Source organism: Ovis aries, chromosome 9 (assembly GCF_016772045.2).
Source record: "Ovis aries strain OAR_USU_Benz2616 breed Rambouillet chromosome 9, ARS-UI_Ramb_v3.0, whole genome shotgun sequence".
Lineage (NCBI taxonomy): Eukaryota > Metazoa > Chordata > Mammalia > Artiodactyla > Bovidae > Ovis > Ovis aries.
In genome coordinates this window covers 78,414,188-78,439,587 of record NC_056062.1, presented here as the reverse complement: position 1 = coordinate 78,439,587, position 25,400 = coordinate 78,414,188, and the positions used below count along the sequence as shown (strand labels likewise).

At 39.8% G+C, this 25,400-nt stretch overlaps 1 protein-coding gene across 5 annotated transcripts in view; it reads right to left on the bottom strand.

Moving 5' to 3' along the window:
* The window catches only part of STK3 (serine/threonine kinase 3), a 309,832-nt gene that overhangs the window by 254,014 nt on the left and 30,418 nt on the right, over window positions 1–25,400 (bottom strand). For 2 of the 5 annotated variants that reach the window (XM_027973184.3, XM_060393930.1), the window contains exons 2-3: window positions 8,797–8,877; window positions 5,631–5,759 (exon numbers count right to left, since the gene is read on the bottom strand). The exons of 1 other annotated variant lie outside the window; for it this stretch is intronic. In XM_027973184.3, coding sequence (XP_027828985.1) covers window positions 5,631–5,759; window positions 8,797–8,877 — 210 coding nt within the window. Of the gene's footprint in view, window positions 1–5,630; window positions 5,760–6,016; window positions 6,221–8,796; window positions 8,878–25,400 lie in introns of those variants that run through there. 2 more of the 5 variants (XM_027973186.3, XM_042254446.2) reach the window with 2 other exon arrangements.

Sequence of the window (25,400 nt, the reverse complement as noted above, 5' to 3'; positions counted from 1 at the left end):
TACCACCACCATAGTTTGACCCCAGGTAAATAACAGTGAGGAAACACAGCCCCACCCATCAACAGAAAATTGGATTACAGATGTACTGAACATGGTCGAGGTCAGGGTCAGTGACCAAGAGTGCCAGGCTGTGACAGCACAGGAGCAGCTGAGGAGCTACCCCCACCCGAGGCCAGGGGCAGCATCCGGGAGGAGCTGCCCCACACCCAAGGCCAGGGGCGGCGGCCGGGAGGAGCAACCCATGTCCAAGGAGCAGTGGCTGCGCGGGCGCCAGAGGGCCTACAGGAGCTATTCCACGTTCAAGGTCAGGAGGGGCGGCGGAGAGGAGAGATCCCTCGCCCAAGGTAAGGAGCAGTGGCTGCGCTTTGCTGGAGCAGGTGGGAAGAGATACCCCACGTCCAAGGTAAAAGAAACTCAAGTAAGACGGTAGGTGTTGCAAGAAGGCATCAGAGGACAGACACACTGAAACCATAATCAGATAAAACTAGTCAATCTAATCACACTAGGACCACAGCCTTGTCTAACTCAATGGAACTAAGCCATGCCCTGTGGGGCCATCTAAGACGGGCGGGTCATGGTGGAGAGGTCTGATACAATGTGGTCCACTAGAGAAGGGAATGAGAATCCCATGAACAGTATGAAAAGGCAAAAAGACAGGACAGTGAAAGATGAACTCCCCAGTTAGGTAGGTGCCCCATATGCTACTGGAAATCAGTGGAGAAATAACTCCAGAAAGAATGAAGAGACAGAGCCAAAGCAAAAACAACACCCAGTTGTGGGTATGACTGGTGATGGAAGTAAAGTCCGATGCTGTAAAGAACAATATTGCATAGGAACCTGGAATGTTAGGTCCATGAATCAAGGCAAATTGGGAGTGGCCAAACAGGAAATGGCAAGAGTGAACATTGACATTTTAGGAATCAGCAAACTAAAATGGACTAGAATGGGTGAATTTAACTCAGATGACCATTATATCTACTGTGGGCAAGAATCCCTTAGAAGAAATGAAGTAGCCATGATAGTCAACAAGAGAGTCCAAAATACAGTACTTGCATGCAATCGCAAAAACAACAGAATGACATTACTTGCTGCTTATTTTAAATTTATTTTAGACCATGGAAACGTTAGACAAAAAGCAAATTCAAGTAATTTTCTTATTCAAGTTCAAAATGGGTTGTAAAGCAGCAGAGACAACTCACAACACCAACAATGCATTTGGCCCAGGAACTGCTAACAAACGTACAGTGCAGTGGTAGTTCAGGAAGTTTTGCAAAGGAGACAAGCGCCCTGAAGATGAGGAGCACAGTAGCCGGCCATCTGAAGTTGACCACAACCAACTGAGAGGACCATCTAAGCTGACCCTCTTACAACTACACGAGAAGCTGCCAAAGAACTCAGTGTCAATCACTCTATGGTCATGTGGCATTTGAGGTAAATTAGAAAGGTGAAAAAACTTGGTAAGTGGGTACCTCCTGAACTGACTGAAAATCAAACAAACTGTCGTTCTGAAGTGCTATCTTCTCTTATTCTATGCAACAAATACAAACCATTTTTCAATCAGATTGTGACCTGCAACGAAATCAGATTTTGTGCAACAACCAGCTCAGTGGCAGGACCAAGAAGCAGCTCCAGAGCACTTTTCAAAGCCAAACTTGCATCAAAAACAGATCATGGTCACTGTTTGATGGTCAGCTGCCCATTTGATCCACTACAGCTTTCTGAATCCCAGCAACACCATTCCATCTGAGAAGTATGCTCAGGAAATCGACATGATGCACAGAAAATGGCCACACCTACTGCCATCACTGCTCAACAGAAAGGGCCCGATTCTGCTCCACAACACCAGACCACACGCTGCACAACCAACACGTCAAAAGTTGAACAAATTGGGTTACAAAACTTTGCCTCACCCGTCATATTCACCTGAACTCTCAGCCAACTGACTACCACTTCTTGAAGCATCTCCGACAGCATTTTCCTGCATTTTCAGGAAAAATGAATGCTTCCACAATCAGCAAGAGACAGAAAATGCTTTCCAAGAGTTCCTCGAAGCATGAATTTTCATGCTACAGGAATAAACAAACTTATTTCTCATTGGCAAAAATGTGTTGATTGTAATGGTTTTTATTTTGATCAATAAATGTGTTTAAGCCTAGTTACAATTATTTAAAATTCATCTTCCAAAACTGCAATTACGTTTGCATCAACCTAATATTATTATCTGTTTCATCATTTCATTCAACAAATCCTTTGACAAGTACTTACTATGTGCAAGGTGTTCTGCTATAAAGTGGTACAAAATTTCTAAAATTTGTTTACATTTTCTAACCCTTTGGGCTTTACTGGTGGCTCAGATGTTAAAGAATCCAACTGCAATGCAGGAGACCCGGGTTCAATCCCTGGGTTGGGACGATCCCTTGGAGAAGAGATTGGCAACCTGCTCTAGTATTCTTGTCTGAGAAATCCCACGGACAGAGAAGCCTGGTGGGGGGTTGAAAAGAGTCGGATACTGAGCAACTAACACTTTCTACCCCTTTAATTCATTACTTTTTTTTTCCACTTAGTAGTTTAAAGTACATAACAAGAAAAAATATCAAATTTCCCTAGGGTTCCCTCAACCTACATGCTCTTTCACATTCTCCTTATCCATACATATTTATTCACATTCACTGAACAAAAAGTACAGTGCGAGGTACTATAATGTGTGCTAAGAAATATGGTTCCTTCTCTCAAGGAATGAAGAATGGATAAAGATAGCGAAGACATTTCAGAAGGAGACTCTACAAGTATTAGTGTCAACAGAGGTATAAGAAAAAGAAACAGATGAGTTCTGTTTTGAAAAACTAACTAGATGATGATGTCATTAACAAAATAGGGATCTGCAAGGTTTTTCTTCAACAATTAAAAATTTGGTTTTAGAATGTTAAATATAATGCTGCTCCTGGATATTCCAGTTGAGTCATTGAGATGGGAATTAGTTAATACTTGAGTAGCCACTATGTGGCAGGATCCAAGGACACTTAGTAAGACATCACCCCAAACGCAAAAGAATTTAAGAGGCAGGAGACAGAACGCAAGTAAACAGGTGCTTAAAAGCAAAACTCGGGTAAAAGAGGAAGCATAAGCACGGGCCAGATCATGCAGGACCTTGCAGGCCATCCTTTAGGAGACTGGATTCAGCTAAGCAATGTGGAGCCACTGAAGGGTTTTAAACAGGGAATGGCTTGATTAGGTGTGCATTTTAGAAAGAAGACTTTAACTTCAGGGGGGAACACAGTCTGGAGCAGGCAAAAATGAAAGACAAAGTGAATACAGGAAGTTCCTGCAGAAATCTGAACAAGAGCTGATAGGCACCAAGATGCACAAAGATTAGGGGAGGAGATGTATAATAGGTAATATTTGAGACACTGCTTTTTCCTAGACCACACTCAATTGAAATCTCTAAAGCACAATACTAGAAACTGAACTATTTTTAATCATTACAATAAAATAATCATAGTTACATGCAAATATTAAACAACTGAAGGGCCCGTCACTACACTGTGTCCAGTCTTTCCTTATCTACATCAAACTATGGGAGCCACATTCTTATAAAGTTATCAAATAAACAGCAAGGTCTGGAAAAATTCTGCAATTATATATTTTGATTGGGGAACTGAGGAATGTATGTTTTTTCTATAACCACTTCACAAGGCCTTCATGAAAAATATGTAATATGATCTAAATATACAGCACACAGTAAAGAAGGGCAAAATTGAACAGATCCAAGGAACAAAGTTCCTCTAGGATTACTCACTCACTTCATTAGCCAAAGAGCTTTTAATATATGGATCTTATATACCTTTAGAAAAGGACGTTTTCTATACATCTCTTACTAATAGGGCCCAATGATTTGATTAAAGGTGACAATGTGTCTAGACTCCTCTAAGTTCACCAGCTCTAAGTCACCATGTGATGCAATTCTGATGAATAAAATAAAAGCTGAGGGTTTCTGGGGAAGCCCTTTCCTGCTTCTTCTCATCTTCCTCCTGTCTGGAATGTAGATAAAAGGCTGGAGCTGGAGCAGCCGTCCTGTAACTCTGAGGTAATAAGCATGAGAACAAAGACCACGTGCTAGGTGGCTAACCCTACCTAGAGACCTTTTATACAGGGAGAACAATAAATCCCTCTTCGATTAACTATAGACTCTGCATCAGCTTCATGGTCAGTTCCATTTACCTATCCAAACTCATTTCAGACCAATCTCTGTCTCTTCCTTTCCACCCCAGTAATTCTAAACCCTATCAGAACAGCACCTAACAGTGAGCTGTTTTTCACCTTTCTACTTTTAACTCTCTGCATTCTCTCATCCCACCATTTCTTCACCAGACTTACACTTTCTCAGCATTCCAGACTTCCTGACTCCTAGCTGAGGTAGGTGCCCTTCCTCCTTGTTCTCACATCTCCTTACATGCACAATGACTGCACTATACTATAGCTATTCACTCAAATATCTGTCTTCCCAACTAGATTACCAGCTCCTCAAGAAGAAAAACAATGTCTTAGTTTCCTTGGTATTCCTAGTTCCTGTGACAATATCTGGCACACTAGGGTTGTCCAGTAAATGTTGGTTGAATAAATGAAAGTTACATAAAATATGACTTTTAATTTTTGGTGTTTAGTCGCTCAGTTGTGTCTGACTCTTTGCGACCCCATGGACTGCAGCACACCAGGCTTCCCTGTCTTTCACTATCTCCCGGAGTCAGCTCAAACTCATGTCCCTTGAGTCAGTGATGCTATCCAACCACCTCATCCTCTGTCATCCCCTTCTTCTCCTGCCTTCAATCTTTCCCAGCATCAGGGTGCTTTCCAATGAGTCAGTTCCTCACATCAGGAGGCCAAAGTATTGAGCTTCAGCTTCAGCATCAGTTCTTCTAATGAATATTCAGGGTTGGTTTCCTTTAGGATTGACTGGTTTGATCTCCTTGCTGTTGACAGGCCTCTTAAGAGTCTTCTCCAGCACCACAATTCAAAAGCATCAGTTCTTCAGCACTGAGCGTTCTTATGGTCCAACTCTCATATCCAAACATGACCACTGGAAAAACCAAAGCTTTGACTATACAGACCTTTGCTGGCAAAGTGATGTCTCTGTTTTTCAATTCACTGTATAGGTTTGTCATAGCTTTTCTTCCAAGAAGCAAGCATCTTTTAATTTCATGGCTGCAGTCAACATCCACAGTGATTCTGGAGCCCAGGAAAACAGTCTGTCACTGTTTCCATTTTTTCCCCATCTATTGGCAACCTCCTCCAGGAGTGTTTTTAATTATTTAAAACAAATCACAGCAAAAGCACTGTTAAATGACTTCTCCTTAATATCAAAAGCTAATTTTCACCTGTAAATTTTTCCTGAAAATGAGAAAAGTGCTTGAGTATATTCTATCACCACATATTGCTTTATAATATCATTTCTGCTTAGAACTGAAAGTCCTAAGACAACCCAACAAAGCTATTCTCACCTTTCTTAAAAGATCAGTCTTACTTCTGATGGGAAGTCAGGAGGAAAAACTAAGATGACCAAAGACTTTTTATTGTACTTGACTAGCAAAACTTATCAAAATGAAGGTAAGTAAAGAAATAAAATCTCTTCATACCTGTCACATTGCTGCATTATGGAAATTTCTTTGATTATTTCCTGAAGATCTGACTCAACAGGTACTTGTTTAATTGCCACAACTTGACCAGATTCCTTATGTATTGCTTTAAATACACTTCCATAAGACCTAAAAGAAATCAAGACATTCCTTTATTTTTTTCCCTTCAAACACCATAACTATTAGAGAAAGAGTCTGAGTCTTCACATGTAGTCTTTTCTAATTTAAAATACTACTCAATGGTGACAAATCAAAGGAAACAAATTTTAAAAGTGAATTATATCTTAGCTTTAATGCTTCAATTATAGACTTAAAATTCATTAAAATCACCAAATTAATAGAAAAAGATTTGCTGTGTTTCTTATGAATGAAAGAAATAGACTTACGGTTTGTCAACTCAAACAAGTGCAGCATTAAGAAGATATATAAATGGAAGTTAAAAGAACAGAATATAGAATAAAAACGGCCAAAATCTCACGTTAGGAGAAAAGGCTGATCTCATCTTAAGCAAAACCACCCGCAAAATATCAGAGTCCCACACCTGCCCAGACTGCTTAGGGGTAATTGAAACCTTCACCATGGGGGGTGGGGAGGGGTGGTGGTGTGTGTGTGTGTGTGTGTGTGTGTGTGTGTGTGTGTGTAGTCCTAATTTACACACACACACGTATACAGTTAAGCCCACTTTTCAAAAGTTCACTTTACACCCCTTCATTTTTACAAAAGGCCTGGATTAACACGTTTCACTAACCAGATGAAATTTGAAGAGGATTTACACTTTTACAAAAAAAGGTGAAAACAAAAACAGCATTCAACATTTATTTTTGCAGGAGCCATTAGAGAGGGAGAAAGTACCATGAGCAGCAACAGTGGCACCGCCAAGCTCATTCCTAGAACTACACTCAGCATCAAGCCACCATATCTCTGAGCTTTGTCTGAGAGGATCTGTGCCTTTATCTCACAATTTATTTTGTGCAACCGTTAGCAAGATGTGTTGTAATGTATATGCTTCAGCTCCTCTGTCCATGGAATTCTCCAGGCAAAAATACTGGAGTGGGTAGCCATTCCCTTTCTCCAGGGGATCTTCCTGACATAGATCAAATCTGCGTGTCTTGCATTGCAGGCAGATTCTTTATCATTTGAGCCACCAGGGAAGCTTTTCTTTGCATTACAATGTTTCAACTTACTAAAGGTTTCATAAGAATGCTCTACTTTCAGAGAGCAAGGGAAATCTGTATTTCCCCTTTTGAAACCATGTGAGTCTGAGTGAACTCCGGGAGTTGGTGATGGACAGGGAGGCCTGGCGTGCTGCGATTCATGGGGTCGCAAAGAGTCGGACACGACTGAGTGAACTGAACTGAACTGATATATATATATGTATACACACATATATATGTGTGTGTGACGGTATGTATGTGTGTGTGTGTATGTGTATGTATACATATATATAGCCCCTCAAAAGCTAGTCTAAACTCAAGAGCTAGATTAACTACTGCCAATTAAGCAACACCATCAGTCTCTTCTAAGGTCTTCCTGTCACTACAAAAGAAAACTGGGAACTACATTTCCCAGATTTTCCTTCCCTGAATGGATCCCAGTTAAGAGTCTGACAATGAGAAGAACATTCATGAAATCTGAATGGCAAAAAACTGAAGAAAGACCATCACTTTTCAAATACAGCTGCAGCAGATGCCTGACCAAATATCAGATACACAGTGGCTTCTTGCTGAGCTTCTTGATAACCAACCACACTGCTGCTGCAGACTAAGACAGCTGGTGGGAGCATCTAAATGATTCTTAGGGATTCCAGCAGAGCCCATGTGAGCTTTTGAGAAACACCACTTCAGTGCTTCAAACTGAGATCTTCAGCACTAGCTTCTCTGAGCTTCAGTGACAGAGTCCATAACCCTTGCATCCCATCTTTCCACAAGTCATTTGAGCTCCAAATTTCATAATAAACTCTTTATACCTGGAGTTCATAGAGTAACCTTTCTTTTCCTAACCATGATCTGCTACCAATAGTCTTGGCGAAGGAAGTGGTTTGAAGGAAAGGAAGTGGTTCCAAGGGAAAGAATCTTAAGAAATGGGAATCTTGGGTTAGTTCTTTCTTAGATTTAAAGATAGTAATGACTTCAATGCAAGGGACAAGCAGAACACTGAGACTAAGGTATCTGATGGCAAAATAATTATTTAAATTATTATCCTTAGTTCCTGGAGGCTAGGGAAAGCTTTAGAAGACCAAGTACCTGAATCAATTGAATGTTACAGTGAAAATAAGAGTACAAAAACTGCAGAATGGAATGTCTGCTCCTAACTAAGCTGGAAAAGTCATAAAACAAATACAACAAGCTCAGGGCTTAAATTCCCAGGCCAAGACTGAGAGAGCCAGAAAACTTCTGAATGATTCAAAGAAAATCTTATTTCTTATACGTCCAGGACTGAGACTTCTGCAACCCAACATCTAATCTTGCCAGAAGCTGAATTACAATGCAAACTCAATTCACAACATCACCAGGTCTTACTGTGTTGCATTGTGAGTTCTCTTTCATATCATTACCTAATATCCCTCTTCATTCTTTATCTGAATATTAACTCCTCTTTACTCACTTATGATCTTTTAACTTTAATTTATCTGATATAAACATTGCCATTTGTGCTTTCTTTCTTGATGTGATTACCTCTTTCTTATCTGATGTCTCTAATAGGAAATACCACTATATGTCCACCCTTTGTATTACACAGGCTCTTATAAACAGCATATAGCTAAGTTCTACATTTTAATTGACCTTAATAGTCTGTCTATGGGAGAACTGATATTTAGTGAAAAATACATTTTACTTTATTCCTTCTAACTTAAATTTATCTTACTATTTTATATTTTTGTTTTCTCTATTTCCTTTGCCCTGTTCTTACTGATCTAATCTGTTTTGTGTTTTATGCCTTTATTATCTTGGAAGTTCTCCTATACTTCTGGTTTTTCATTATAGAGTATGATGTTAGCTTGGGCTTGTCATATATGACCTTTGCTATGTTCAGGTATTGTACATTCCCTCTATACATTCACTGTTTAATTCAATTAAATATACTCTAGCGAAGGACTAATCTTACATGGGACGTTGTAACTGTTCTGTCATTATCTAAATGCTACTTTTGTATTTTTTGTACTTACCCTTCTCCCAGTTTCTCTAATACATCAAAAACTTCTTCAGGCTGCTTAGTCAAACTGTCTTCACTCAGCTTTTTTAGCTTACTAACGAGAAAAACAAAAGAAAAAGCATTTTCCATAAGATCTCTTATAGAGTTAAAAATTTTAACAGATAATATATTCAGATGGTTCAAAACTCAAAAATACAAAAACGTGTACAGTATACAGTCTCCTTGCAACTCCTGTTCTTAATCTTCCCAGAAACACCTCAAAGAATAAGCACTTTTATTACCTTCCTGTGAAACTTTTGTAAAAATATTTCTATTTCTCCCCCTTTTTAACACACAATATAAAAGTGAAAGTGAAGTTGCTCAGTCGTGTCCGACTCTTTGCAACCCCATGGACTATAGCCTACCAGGCTTCTCTGTCCCTGGGATTTTCCAGGCAAAGGTACTGGAGTGGGTTGCCATTTCCTTCTCCAGGGGATCTTCCCAACTCAGGAATCAAACCCAGGTCTCCTGACATTGCAGGCAGACACTTTACCTTCTGAGCCACCAGGGAAGCCCAGCTGAGTCACAAGGGAAGCCCATTTTATACACACACTGTATATATACTTGTTTACCCACGCTGCTACATACTTTGATGTTTTACAGAACAACATAAAATGTTTGTTAGAGATCTCTACAACATAAATTGATAGACAGCATCTTCATTCTTTTCTTTTTTCTCAGCAATCCTTCACTTATAGATATCTAGGTTCCCTTTTGCTATTATAAACACTGCAATAAATAAGCTTATAGGTAAGTCAGCTCATACATGTACTTGTATATCTTTAGGATAAATTCCCAAACGTGAAACTGTGATAGCAAGAAAATATATAAATACACAAAATATAGACGTGAGTGTGTGTCTGTGTGGCTCAGTCGCTTCAGTCATGTCCAACTCTTTATGACCCTGTGGAGTGTAGCCTGCCAATTTCCTCTGTCCAGGAACAATGGAGGGGGTTGCCATGCCCTCCTCCAATGGATCTTCCTGACCCAGGGGTCGAATCCGTGTCTGCTGCATCTCCTGCACTGCAGGCGGATTCTTTATCGCTGAACCACCAGGGAAGCCCATAGAGAAGTATACATAATGATAAGTACGTACATATACTATAAGCATAATATAATAACATAATAAAATCACTGTTATAATAACTATATATTTATTTAAATTGATTGTATTATGGTATATTCTGAAGTGAAGTTGCTCAGTGGTGTCCCACTCTTTGCAACCCCATGGACTGTAGACTATCAGGCTTCAGAGACCATGGGATTTTCCAGGCAAGAGTACTGGAGTGGGTTGCCATTTTGGTATATTTTACCTACTACAATTGTACATTATATCAATATATATGTAAATTAATTGACACCAGCAAATTGCCCTCTGGGGGGCTTATACCAATTTACTTTCCTACCAGTAATACATGAGAAATCTTCTTTCCCCACAATTCCACCTACAGAGTACTAAACTCTATATCTAGATAGATATATTAAAGTCTGTATTTGGAAATATTTGGATTTCTGCCAATATATTAGGTAAAAACTTGTAACTCAGATTTATTTTGTATTTCTCCTACTGTGAGTGAAGTTGAGCATCTTTTAATATACTATGAAGCAAAATCATCTATTCATGATCTCAGTTCACTTTTCTTCTGGGATTTTGGTTGCAAATATTCCAACTTGTAGTGACTTTACTTATGAGCTTTTAGTTTTATGGGCTACTTAACTGGTTGCCATAGAGAAAACTTTTAAATTTATTTTTGCTTTTTTAAAAGTTATCCAGGAGGCGGTCCTAAGATGGCGGAGGAATAGGATGGGGAAACCACTTTCTCCCCTACAAATTCATCAAAAGAGCATTTAAACGCTGAGTAAATTCCACAAAACAACTTCTGAACGCCAGCAGAGGACATCAGGCACCCAGAAAAGCAGCCCATTGTCTTCAAAAGGAGGTAGGAAAAATATAAAAGACAAAAAAAGAGACAAAAGAGGTAGGGACAGAGGTCCATCCCAGGAAGGGAGTCTTCAAAAGGGAGAAGTTTCTGAACACCAGGAAACACTCTCACTGCCGAGTCTGTGGCGAGCCTTGGAATCACAGAGGGCAACATAATAGGGAAGAAAAATTAAGTAAATAATTAAAACCCACAGATTACAAGCCCAACCGTAACTCCCCCAGCGGAGAAGCAGCGCAGATGCCTGCATCCACCACTAGCAAGCGGGGGCTGGGCAGGGAGGCACGGGCTGCATTGCTTAGAGTAAGGACCGGGCCTGAATGCCCCGAGGGTAATCAGAGCGAACTAACTTGGGCTAGCAAACCAGACTGTGGGATAACTACCAGGCGAAAAGCTCTAACATAAAACAGCGCCAGGACCGCGCACAGAACAAAGGACTGAACAGAATTAGCCGGCAGCAGACCATACCCCTCCGGTGACAGGCAGCCAGAGCCGGAAGGGGGCAATCGCAGCCCCAGAGAGATTATCTACCAAACTGCAAGCAGGCTTCTTTGCTAACTAAGACTTCTTGGGGTTCTGGACAGTCATCATCCGCCTGAGAAGGTGCGCTGGTTGAACACCCAGAAAACCGAGCAGCAGGGACAGGAGAGGCGGTAAGTCGCAGTGACCACGCTCACCAAACACCTCATCACCTGAGCTGCTCGAACCTGGGAAAGGCACAAAACGCAGGCCCAATGGAGTCTGCACCTCTGAGGACTACCCGAGTGCCTGAACCTGAGAGGCTTAGACCTGGGAGGTATATGCAGCACAGGGCCGGCTTTGGATGGTTCCTAGTGGAGCAAACTAGAGCCTGAGCAGTGTGGGCAGGGAGCGCACCCCTGCCGGGAGCGAGGGTAGGCCCAGTGTGGCTGAGACACTGCGAGCACACGCCAGTATTATTTGTTTGCAGTGTCCCTCCCTCCCCACAGCGTGACTGAACAAGTGAGCCTAACAAAAAAAGTGTCCACCACCGCCCTCCTTGTGTCAGGGCGGAAATCAGACATTGAAGAGACCAGCAAACAGAAGAAGCTAAAACAGAGGGAACCGCCTTGGAAGTGACAGGTGCAATAGATTAAAACCCTGTAGTTAGTACCAACTACATAGGAAGGGGCCTATAGATCTTGAGAAATACAAGCCAAACCAAGGAACTATCTGAAAATGAACTGACCCCACACTGCCCACAACAACACCAGAGAGAGTCCTAGATATATTTTTACTATTTTTATGATCATTCTTTTTTTTAAACTTTTTTTAAATTTTAAGTCCTCTATTACTCCTTTAATTTTCATTTTTATAACCTACTATTACTTTTCAAAAAAAAAAGACCCTATTTTTAAAGCAAACTTCATATATTTTTTTAAATAATTTTTGTGACTTTTTTCTTCTTCTTTTCTTTAATATTGTATTTTTGAAAATCCAACCTTTACTCTAGATTTTTAACCTTTGCTTTTTGTTATTTGTTATCAATTTTGTACCTTTAAGAACCCAATCTTCAGTACCCATTTTTACCTGGGAGCAAGATTACTCGCTTGACTGCTCTCTCCTCCTTTGGACTCTCCTTTTGCTCCACCAGGTCACCTCGGTCTCCTCCCTCCCCCTTCTCTTCTCTACCCAACTCTGTGAATCTCTGTGTGTTCCAGATGGTGGAGAACACTTAGGGAAATGATTACAGGCTGGATCTGTCTCTCTCCTTTTGATTCCCCCCTTTATCCTCCTGGCCACCTCTGTCTCCTTCCTCCCTTTTCTCTTCTCTGTGTAACTCCGTGAACATCTCTGAACGGTCTAGACTGTGGAGTGCACATAAGGAAGTGATTACTGGCTAGCTTGCTCTCTCCTCTTTTGATTCCACCTCATCTCATTCAGGTCACCTCTAACTCCCTCCTCCCTCTTCTCTTCTCCATGTAACTCTGTGAACCTCTCTGGGTGTCCCTCACTGTGGAGAAACTTTTCATCTTTAACCCAGATGTTTTATCAACGGTGCTGTATAGAAGGAGAAGTCTTGAGACTACTGTAAAAATAAGACTGAAAACCAGAAGCAGGAGGCTTAAGTCCAAATCCTGAGAACCTCAGAGAACTCCTGACTCCAGGGAACATTAATCAATAGGGACTCATCAAATGCCTCCATACCTACACTGAAACCAAGCACCACCCAAGGGCCAACAAGTTCCAGAGCAAGACATACCACGTAAATTCTCCAGCAACACAGGAACACAGCCCTGAGCTTCAATATACAGGCTGCCCAAAATTACTCCAAAACCACTGACATCTCATAACTCTTTACTGGATACTTCATTGCACTCCAGAGAGAAGAAACCCAGCTCCATCCACCAGAACACCAACACAAGCTTCCCTAACCAAGAAACCTTGACAAGCCACCGATACAACCCCACCCACAGCGAGGAAACTCCACAATAAAGAGAGAACTCCACAAACTGCCAGAATACAAAAAGGCCACCCCAAACTCAGCAATATAAACAAGATTAAGAGACAGAGGAATACCCAGCAGGTAAAGGATCAGGATAAATGCCCACCAAACCAAACAACAGAGGAAGAGATAGGGAATTTACCAGACAAAGAATTCCAAATAATGATAGTGAAAATGATCCAAAATCTTGAAATCAAAATGGAATCACAGATAAATAGCCCGGAGACAAGGATTGAGAAGATGCAAGAAAGGTTTAACAAAGTCCTAGAAGAAATAAAAAAGAGTCAATATATAATGAATAATGCAATAAATGAGATCAAAAACACTCTGGAGGTAACAAATAGTAGAATAACGGAGGCAGAAGATAGGATTAGTGAAGTAGAAGATAGAATGGTAGAAATAAATGAATCAGAGAGGAAAAAAGAAAAATGAATTAAAAGAAATGAGGACAATCTCAGAGACCTCCAGGACAATATGAAATGCTCCAACATTCAAATCATAGGAGTCTCAGAAGAAGAAGACAAAAAGAAAGACCATGAGAAAATACTTGAAGAGATAAGTTGAAAACTTCCCTAAAATGGGGAAGGAAATAATCACCCAAGTCCAAGAAACCAAGAGAGTCCCAAACAGGATAAACCCAAGGCAAAACACCCCAAAACACATATTAATCAAATTAACAAAGATCAAACACAAAGAACAAATATTAAAAGCAGCAAGGGAAAAACAACAAATAACACACAAGGGGATTCCCATAAGGATAACAGCTGATCTTTCAATAGAAACTCTTCAGGCCAGGAGGGAATGGCAGGACATACTTAAAGTGATGAAAGAAAATAACCTACAGCCCAGATTACTGTACCCAGCAAGGATCTCATTCAAATATGAAGGAGAAATCAAAAGCTTTCCAGACAAGCAATAGCTGAGAGAGTTCAGCACCACCAAAACAGCTCTCCAACAAATGCTAAAGGATATTCTCTAGACAGGAAACACAAAAAGAGTGTATAAACCTGAACCCAAAACAATAAAGTAAATGGCAATGGGATCATACTTATCAATAATTATCTTAAACGTAAATGGGTTGAATGCCTCCAACCAAAAGACAAAGACTGGCTGAATGGATACAAAAACAAGACCCCTATATATGTTGTCTACAAGAGGCCCACCTCAAAACAGGGGACACATACAGACTGGAAGTGAAGGGCTGGAAAAAGATATTCCATGCAAATAGAGACCAAAAGAAAGCAGGAGTAGCAATACTCTTATCAGATAAAATAGACTTTAAAACAAAGGCTGTGAAGAGAGACAAAGAAGGACACTGCATAATGATCAAAGGATCAATCCAAGAAGAAGATATAACAATTATAAATATATATGTACCCAACATAGGAGCACAATATGTAAGACAAATGCTAACAAGTATGAAAGGGGAAATTAATAATAACACAATAATAGTGGGAGACTTCAATATCCCACTCACACCTATGGATAGATCAACTAAACAGAAAATTAACAAAGAAACACAAACTTTAAATGATACAATAGACCAGTTAGACCTAATTGGTATCTATAGGACATTTCACCCCAAAACACTGAATTTCACCTTTTTCTCAAGTGCACACGGAAACTTCTCCAGGATAGATCACATCCTGGGCCATAAATCTAGCCTTGGTAAATTGAAAAGAACTGAAATCATTCCAAGCATCTTTTCTGACCACAATGCACTAAGATTAGATCTCAATTACAGGACAACAACTATTAAAAATTCCAACATATGGAGGCTGAACAACATGCTCCTGAATAACCAACAAATCACAGAAGAAATCAAAAAGAAATCAAAATATGCATAGAAACTAATGAAAATGAAAAAACAAAACCCAAAACCTGTGGGACACTGTAAAAGCAGTGTTAAGGGGAAAGTTCATAGCAATACAGGCATACTTCAAGAAATAAGAAAAAAGTCAAATAAATAACCTAACTCTACACCTAAAGCAACCAGAAAAGGAAGAAATGAAGAATCCCAGGGTTAGTAGAAGGAAAGAAATCTTAAAAATTATGGCAGAAATAAATGCAAAAGAAACAAAAGGGACCATAGCAAAAATCAACAAAGCCAGAAGCTGGTTCTTTGAAAGGATAAATAAAATTAACAAACCATTAGCCAGAGGCATCAAGAAACAAAGGGAGAAAAATCAAATCAATGAAATTAGAAATGAAAATGGAAAGATCACAACAGACAACACAGAAATACAAAGGATCATAAGAGACTACTATCAGCAATTATATGCCAATAAAATGGACAACATGGAAGAAATAGACAAATTCTTAGAAAAGTACAACTTTCCAAAACTGAACCAGGAAGAAATAGAAAATCTTAACAGACCAAGATCACAAGCATGGAAGTTGAAACTATAATCAGAAATCTTTCAGCAAACAAAAGCCCAGGTCCAGATGGCTTCACAGCTGAATACTACCAAACATTTAGAGAAGAGCTAACACCTATCCTACTCAAACTCTTCCAGAAAATTGCAGAGGAAGGGAAACTTCCAAACTCATTCTATGAGGCCACCATCATCCTAATACCAAAACCTGACAAAGATGCCACAAAAAAAGAAAACTACAGGCCAATATCACTGATGAATATAGATGAAAAAATCCTTAACAAAATTCCAGCAATCAGAATCCAACAACACATTAAAAAGATCATACACCATGACCAAGTGGGCTTTATCCCAGGAATGCAAGGATTCTTCAATATCCGCAAATCAATCAGTGTAATACACCACATTAACAAATTGAAAAATAAAAGCCATATGATTATCTCAATAGATGCAGAGAAAGCCTTTGACAAAATTCAACATCCATTTATGATAAAATTCTCCAGAGAGCAGGAATAGAAGGAACATACCTCAACATAATAAAAGCTTTATATGACAAACCCACAGCAAACATTATCCTCAATGGTGAAAAATTAAAAGCATTTCCCCTAAAGTCAGAAACAAGACAAGGGTGCCCACTTTCACCGCTACTATTCAACATAGTTCTGAAAGTTTTGGCCACAGCAATCAGAGCAGAAAAAGAAATAAAAGGAATCCAAATTGGAAAAGAAGAAGTAAAACTCTCACTGTTTGCAGATGACATGATCCCCGACATAGAAAACCCTAAAGACTCCACCAGAAAATTACTAGAGCTCATCAATGAATATAGTAAAGTTGCAGGATATAAAATCAACACACAGAAATCCCTTGCATTCCAATACACTAATAATGAGAAAACAGAAACAATTCCATTCACCATTGCAATGAAAAGAATAAAATACTTAGGAATATATCTACCTAAAGACACTAAAGACCTATATATAGAAAGCTATAAAACACTGGTGAAAGAAATCAAAGAGAACACTAATAGATGGAGAGATATACCATGTTCATGGATCAGAAGAACCAATATAGTGAAAATGAGTATACTACCCAAAGCAATCTATAGATTCAATGCAATCCCTATCAAGCTACCAATGGTATTTTTCACAGAGCTAGAACAAACAATTTCACAATTTCTTTGGAAATACAAAAAACCTCGAACAGCCAAAGTAATCTTGAGAAAGAAGAATGGAAATGGAGGAAGCAACCTGCCTGACTTCAGGCTCTACTACAAAGCCACAGTCATTAAGACAGTATGGTACTGGCACAAAGACGGAAATATAGGTCAATGGAACAAAATAGAAAGCCCAGAGATATACCCACACACCTATGGACACCTTATCTTTGACAAAGGAGGCAAGAATATACAATGGAGAAAAGACAATCTCTTTAACAAGCGGTGCTGGGAAAACTGGTCAACCACTTGTAAAAGAATGAAACTAGAACACTCTCTAACACCATACACAAAAATAAACTCAAAGTGGATTAAAGATCTAAATGTAAGACCAGAAACTGTAAAACTCTTAGAGGAGAACATAGGCAAAACACTCTCCGACATAAATCACAGCAGGATCCTATATGACCCACCTCCCAGAATATTGGAAATAAAAGCAAAAACAAATGGGATCTAATTAAAAGCTTCTGTACAACAAAAGAAACTATACGCAAGGTGAAAAGATAGCCTTCAGATTGGGAGAAAATAATAGCAAATGAAGCAACTGACAAAGAATTAATCTCAAAAATATACAAGCAATTTGTGCAGCTCAATTCCAGAAAAATAACCGACCCAATCAGAAAATGGGCCAAAGAACTAAATAGACATTTCTCCAAAGAAGACATACAGATGGCTAACAAACACATGAAAAGATGCTCAACATCACTCATTATCAGAGAAATGCAAATCAAACCCACAATGAGGTACCATTTCACACCAGTCAGAATGGCTGCGATCCAAAAGTCTACAAGCAATAAATGCTGGAGAGGGTGTGGAGAAAAGGGAACCCTCTTACACTGTTGGTGGGAATGCAAACTAGTACAGCCACTATGGAGAACAGTGTGGAGATTCCTTAAAAAACTGGAAATAGAACTGCCTTATGACCCAGCAATCCCACTGCTGGGCATACACACCGAGGAAACCAGAACTGAAAGAGACACATGTATCCCAATGTTCATTGCAGCACTGTTTATAGTAGCCAGGACATGGAAGCAACCGATGTCCATCAGCAGACGAATGGATAAGAAAGCTGTGGTACATATACACAATGGAGTATTACTCAGCCATTAAAAAGAATACATTTGAATCAGTTCTAATGAGGTGGATGAAACTGGAGCCGATTATAGACTGAAGTAAGCCAGAAAGAAAAACACCAATACAGTATACTAATACATATATATGGAATTTAGAAAGATAATAACAATAACCCTGTATGCGAGACAGCCAAAGAGACACAGATGTATAGAACAGACTTTTGGACTCTGTGGGAGAGGAGAGGGTGGGATGATTTGGGAGAATGGCATTGAAACATGTATAATATCATATGTGAAACGAATCACCAGTCCAGGTTCAATGCATGATACAGGATGCTCGGGGCTGGTGCACTGGGATGACCCAGAGGGATGGTATGGGGAGGGAGGTTGGAGGGGGGTTCAGGATTGGGAACACATGTGCCCCATGGCAGATTCATGTTGATGTGTGGCAAAACCAATACAATATTGTAAAGTAATTAGCCTACAATTAAAATAAATAGATTTTTTTTAAAGTTATCCACAGTATGGCATGAGCTGAAATATCTAGAAACAAGAAGTGAGAGATATTATATATGGTTGATAGACCAAAAGTAATTCCATACGAATAAAGTAAAAGTGGTCAGGATGCAGAGATAAAAAGGGTCAGGTTAAAAAGAGTCTTGTAAACCATATTAAGGAGCTCTATTTTTAAAAGATCACCCCCCTGTAATCAAGAGGAAGGACATGCAATAAGTAACAATAGAGAAGGAAAACTAGCAGGAGGTTGTTCAAAATATGGATGCAGAGAATATAGTAGCAGCGGCAATAAGAAGTGAGAAAAGATAAGCTAATCAAGATATTGAGCAGGCACTGTCAACAGAAAGTGGTTTTGATTAAATATGCGGAGATGCAAGAAAGAGAGGAGTTGAGACTGTCTCTTAAGCCTTTGGTTTAAGCAAATGACTGATGTAACATTATTTACCAAACTAAAGAACACCAGAAAAAAGCTTGAAGAGGAACGTGTTAGGTTTAACTCCTCTCATCCAAATGTATATTTCCAGTAACCAACTGTTTATATGAATCCCAGGAGAGATCTGAATTGGCCACGTTATTTTTTTGGTGTCATGGTAAAGAATCTACCTGCAATGCAGGAGACCCAGGTTCAATCCGTGGATCAGGAAGATCCCCTGGAGAAGGGAACGGCTACCCACTCCAGTATTCTTTCCTGGAGAATTCCATGGACAGAGGAGCCTGGTGGGCTACGGGCCATGGGATTGCAAAGTGTTGGACACGACTGAGCAACTAACACAAACACACACACACACACACACACACACACAGAGCACACAGACGAAGCCTAAAGGTATGATAAGGGATAAAGCCATCAAGAAAATGTCTAAGAAGAAATAGGATCAAAGAGAAAAAAGACCCCAGGAAAACATAAATAATTAAGAAATGAGATCATGAAGGACAAGAAAGTAGTACTTGACCACTTTCAAGAATGCTACTGAAAGTTCAAACAACTTAAAAATTTGAAAGTGTCCATTACAGGACTTCCACTTCTGACTACAAGGAAGTAAGAGGATATTATCTATCTGCTGTAAACAGCTAAAAAACTCAAAAAAAAAAAAATTATGGGAAACTATTTTCACACATTAGATATCAGACATTTCAGGACTGTGATCCATAAGAAAAGGAAAAGAGATAAGAAAAGCCCTGCTATCGCCCAGGCTTTACATCTAAAGGCTATATCAAACTGTAGCACCCTGAGAGGAACTCAAAGAGCCCAGCAATTTTGCTGAGTTAAAGAAACAAAGATGAGAGTTTGGAGACGCAAGGCAAATAAAATTTACACTACAGAACACCTGTGAAAAAAGAGCTATACTGAGAAAGAAGTCCACCAATCTACCGAACAGTTCCCTTGACTATTTAGCTGAATGCCAATCTGTACATGCTTACAAAAACATGCTACAAAGCCCAAGAAAATCGATTTCCTAAGGAGAAAAAAAAAAAAAAGATTATTAAAACGAACAACTCCCAGAGATCACACAAGGCTGAGAATCTTTCCCACCAACAATAGTTAAGTAAACAATAGTTATGAGAATACATCCCAGAACAGCTTTGTTTTACAAGAGAGACCACATTATCAAAGTATAAAGGCTACTTTGCATGCATACTCAGTTGCCCAATTCTTATCGACCCCATGTGCTGTAGCCCACCAGGCTCCTCTGTCCATGGATTCTCCAGGCAAGAATATTGGAGTGGGTTGCCATGCCCTCCTCCAGGGGATTTTTCTGATCCAGGAATTGAACCTGTATCTCCTGCATCTCCTTCATTGCAGGCAGATTCTTTATTGAGCCAGCAGTGAAGCCCAAAGGCTACTTAGACTTCCCAAAAGGAGCTTAAAAACAGGCTTCAAAAGCACTGAGCCAATCTACAAGGTAACTTAACTGCCTCCCAGAACACGTCTATAGAGGCATACCTTCTTTTATGATTTACAGATACTGAGCTTTTTGTTACAAAAGTAAGGTTTGCTGGAACCCTGCCTAAAACAAAACTACTGGTACCACTTTTCCAACAGCATTTGCTCACTTTGTGTCATATGTCACATTTTGGTAATTTTCACAATATTTCAAACTTTTTCATTATTATGATGCTTTTATAATGATCTGTATGCAATGATTTTAGATGTTACCATTGCAATGTGTTTTGGGATTCCATGAACTGCAACCATATGAGCCTAATAAAAGTTATCTGTGCTGACTGCTCCACCAATTGGCCATTCCCCATCACTCTCCCTTTGCCTCGGGCCTCCCTAATCTGAGACAAAACAATATCAAAATCAAGCCAATTACTAACTCTAAAACAACCTCCAAGTGTTCAAGCAAAAAGAAGAGTCACCCATTCCTCACTCTAAATTAAAAGCTAGAAATGATTAAACTTAGTGAAGAAGGTTTGTCAAAAGCTGAGACAGGCCATAAGCCAGGCCTCCTGTGCTGAACAGTTACCCAAGTTGTGAATGCCAAGGAAAAGTTCTTTTTTGTTGTTTGTTTTAAATTTATTTTTAATGGGAGGATAATTGCTTTGCAAAGTTGTGTTGGTTTCTTTCATACATCAACAATGTATCAGCCTTAGATATACATAGGTCCCTTCCCTCTTGAAACTCCCTCCTGCCTCCCACCCCTCTAGGCTGTCACAGGGCATCGGCTGAATCCCCTGAGTCACACAGCAAATGTCCACTGGCCATCTACTTCACATACGGTAATGGGCATGTTTCAGTACTGCTCTTTCAAGTATCCCATCCTCTCCTCCCCTTGCTGTGTCCATAAGTCTGTTCCCTATGTCTACTGTTGCCCTGCAAGCAGGTTCATCAGTACAATTTTTATATCAATAGATTCCATGTATGTGTGTTAATATACGGTATTTACTTTTCTCTTTCAGACTTACTTCACTCTGTATAACAGGCTCTAGGTTCACTCACCTCACCAGAACTTACTCAAATGTGTTCCTTTTTGTGGCTGAGTAATATTCCATTGTGTATATGCACCACAGCTTCTCTATCTATTCATCTGTCAATGGACATCTAGGTTGCTTTTGTGTTTGGCTATTGTAAATAGTGCTGCAATGAATGTTCGGGTACATGTGTCTTCTTTTAGAATTATGGTTTTCTCAGGGTATGCGACCCGTAGTAGGATTTCTGGGTCATATGGTAGATTATTCCTAGCTTTTTAAAAAAATCTCCATACTGTTCTCCATAGCGGGAAAAGTTCCATATGGGAAAAGTTCTTGAAGAAAAGTTAAAGCGCTACTCCAGTGAACACACAAATGATAAGAAAACAAAACAGCCTTACTACTGATAAGGAGAAAGTTTTAGTAGACCGGTTAGATCAAACAAGCCACAGCATTACCTTAAACCAAAGCTTAATCCAGATCAAAGCCCTGATTTTCTTCACATCTATGAATCTTTTCCAGCTGAGCCACAAGGGAAACCCATCTATGAAGACAGAGAAAGGTAAAGGAGTGGCAAAAGGAAAGTCTGTAGCTAGCAAAGGGTGATTCATGGGTTTTAAGGAAAAAAGCCATCTCCATAACGCAAGAGTGCAAGGTGAAGGAAAGTACTCAAGCAGATGCCGCAGCAAGTTACACAGAAGATCCAGCAAGACGCAGGCACCTACACTGAACAAGATCATGGCATCCGGTCCCACCACTTCATGGCAAACAGATGTGGAAAAAAGTGGAACCCAGTGACAGAGTTCATTTTCTGGGCCTCCAAAATCACTGTGGACAGTGACTGCAGCCATGAAATTAAAAGATGCTTGCTCCTGGGAAGAAGTGAAGTGAGTGAAAGTGGCTCAATCATGTCCAACTCTTTGCAACCCCATGGACCATACAGTCCATGGAATTCTCCAGGCCAGGATACTGAAGTGGGTAGCCTTTCCCTTCTCCAGGGGATCTTCCCAACGCAGGGATTGAACTTAGGTCTCCTGCACTGCAGGCAGACTCTTTACCAGCTGAGCCACAATGGAAGCCCAAGAATACTGGAGTGGGTAGCCGATCCCTTCTCCAGCAGATCTTCCTGACCCAGGAATTGAACTTGGGTCTCCTGTATCACAGGTGGATTCTTTACCAACTGAGCTATCAGGGAAGCCCTCCTTGGAAGAAAAGCTATGACAAACCTAGACAGCAGAGAAATCACTTTGCCAACAAAGGTCCATCTAGTCAAAGCTATGGTTTTTCCAGTAGTCATGTATGGATGTGAGAACTGGACCATAAAGAAGGCTGAGCACCGAAGAATTGATACTATTGAATTGTGGTGCTGGAGAAGACTCCTGAAAGTCCCTTGGACTGCAAGCAGATCAAACCAGTCAATCCTAAAGGAAATTAGTCCTGAATATTCATTGACAAGACTGATGCTGAAGCTGAACCTCCAATATTTTGGCCACCAATGCAGAGCTGACTCATTGGAAAAGACCCTGATGCTCAGAAAGACTGAGGACAGAAGGAGAAGGGGACAACAGAGGATGAGATGGCTGGATGGCATCATCAACTCAATGGACTTGAGTCTGAGTAAACTCCAGGAGACAGTGAAGGACAGGGAAGCCTGGCATGCTGCAGTCCACAAGGTCACAAAGAGTCTAATGCACCTTGGGGACTGAACGACAACACCAAACAACAGATTTCCAATGGAGATGCAACAGTCTTATATTGCAAGAAAATACCATCGAGGACTTGAACAGCTAGAGAGCCAGATCAATGCCTGGCGTCAAAGCTTCACAGGGCAAGAGCTAACGAAGCTGGTGAGTTTAAGTTGACACCAATATTCATTTACCCTCTGAAAATCCTAGGGTCCCTAAGGATTATGCTAAATCCACTCTGCCTGTGTTCTGTAAGTAGAATAATAAAGCCTGAATGACAATACACCTATTTTACAACTGAATATTATAAGCCCACTCTTGAGACCTGCTGCTCAGAAAAAAAAAGATTCATTTCAAAACATTACTACTCATTGACAATGCACTTGGTCACCCAAGAGCTCTTTGAAAGTGCACAAAGATAATACTGTTTTCCTTCCTGCTAACACAATGTCCATTCTGCAGCCTATGATCAAGGAGCAATTTCAACTTTCAAGCATTAATACTTATATATATATTTCATATATAGCCTCATGATATGTATTTCATAAAGCTATAAGTGCCATAGACAGTGATTCCCTTGATAGTTCTGGGCAGAGTAAACTGAAAACCTTCTGTAAAGGCGTCACCAATCATAGAACATTAATGATTCAAAGGAAGAGGTCAAAATATCAACATCAATAATGGTTTGAAAGAACTGAGTAGAAATCTTATGGATGACTTTGGGGGGTTCAAGATTCAGTGAAGGAAAATATTGCAGACGTGATAGAAACAGCAGGAGAACTAGAATTTAGAACTGGAACTTGAAGATGTGACTGAAGTGCTGTAAGCTCAAACTTTAGCAGATGAGGAGTTGTCTCTTACAGATGAGCAAAGATGGTAATTTCTTGACACAGAATCTACTCCTGATGAAGCTGTTACAAAGACTGTTGAAATGACAACAAAGGATGTAAAATACGGCATAAACTTTAGTTGATGAAACTGCAGCAATGTTTAAAAGGACAGACTCCAATTTTGAAAGAGGTTCTACTGAGGGTAAAATGCTATCAAGCAGCACTGCATGCTACAGAGAAACTGTCTGGGAAGGAAAGAGTAATCGATGTTGAAAACGTCACTCTTGTCTTATTTGAAGAAACTGCCATAGCAACCCCAACTTTCAGCAACCACCACCCAGATGAGTCAGCAGACATGAACATCAAGGCAAGAACCTCCACCAGCAAAAAGATTACATCTTACTGAAGGTTCAGATGATGGTTTTGAGAAGGCAGTGGCACCCCACTCCAGTACTCATGCCTGGAAAATCCCATGGACAGAGGAGTCTGGTGGGCTACAGTCCATGGGGTTGCAAAGAGTTGGACACGACTGAGGCACTTCACTTTCACTTTTCACTTTCATGCATTGGAGAAGGAAATGGCAACCCACTCCAGTATTCTTGCCTGGAGAATCCCAGGGACGGAGGAGCCTGGAGGAGCCTGGTGGGCTGCCATCTATGGGGTCGCACAGAGTCAGACACGACTGACGTGACTCAGCAGCAGCAGATAATGGTTAGCATTTTTTAGCAGTAAAGCATTTTCAATTAAGGTATATGATTACATTGTTTTCTAGACAACACTACTGCCCACTTAATAGACAAGAATATAGTTTAAACACAACTTCTCTGTGCACTTGGAAACCAAAAAGTTCACGTGACTCACTCTGTTGCAATATTCACGTTATTGCAGTTGTCCGAAACTGAATCCTCAGTATCTCAGAGGCATGCCTGAAACTCTCCAAACACTTAAAATCCAGCCTCCACAATGTAAGAATTTTAAATGTCAAGAATTCAATCAAAAATTACTAGACACAAGAAAAACTGGGAACTATGACTCACAAAGAGGGGAAAACTTAGTCAATTAAAACACACACACACACACACACACACACACACACACACACACACACAAACACACACAAAATAAAACCAGACACAGAAATAGCAGAAGCAGTAGAATTAACAAAAATAATCTTATAAAAAGCAAATATAAATATGTCCCATGTACTTAAGAGATGTAATGGAAATGGTTAGGAAAAACAGCTAAATTGAAATTTTAGAGATGAAAAAAAATAAACTATCTGAAATGAAGTTTTCATTGGATAAGACTTAAACAGATTAGATAATACAGCACAAAAGATAACTTGAAGAAAAAAATGTTTTAAGAATAAAGGAAAAAAGAAAAAGCCTGAGCGCCACACGGAAATGAAGAATAGATATTAAAAAACAGAAATAGGCAAAAAGAGGGAAAAGGGCTGGAGGAGATACTGGTCATTTTTCAAATGTTATAAAAACAATAAAACTAGAGATGCAAGTAACTAACCAAATCTAAAAGGATAAATACACACAGAGAGACAAATCTGCTGTATTA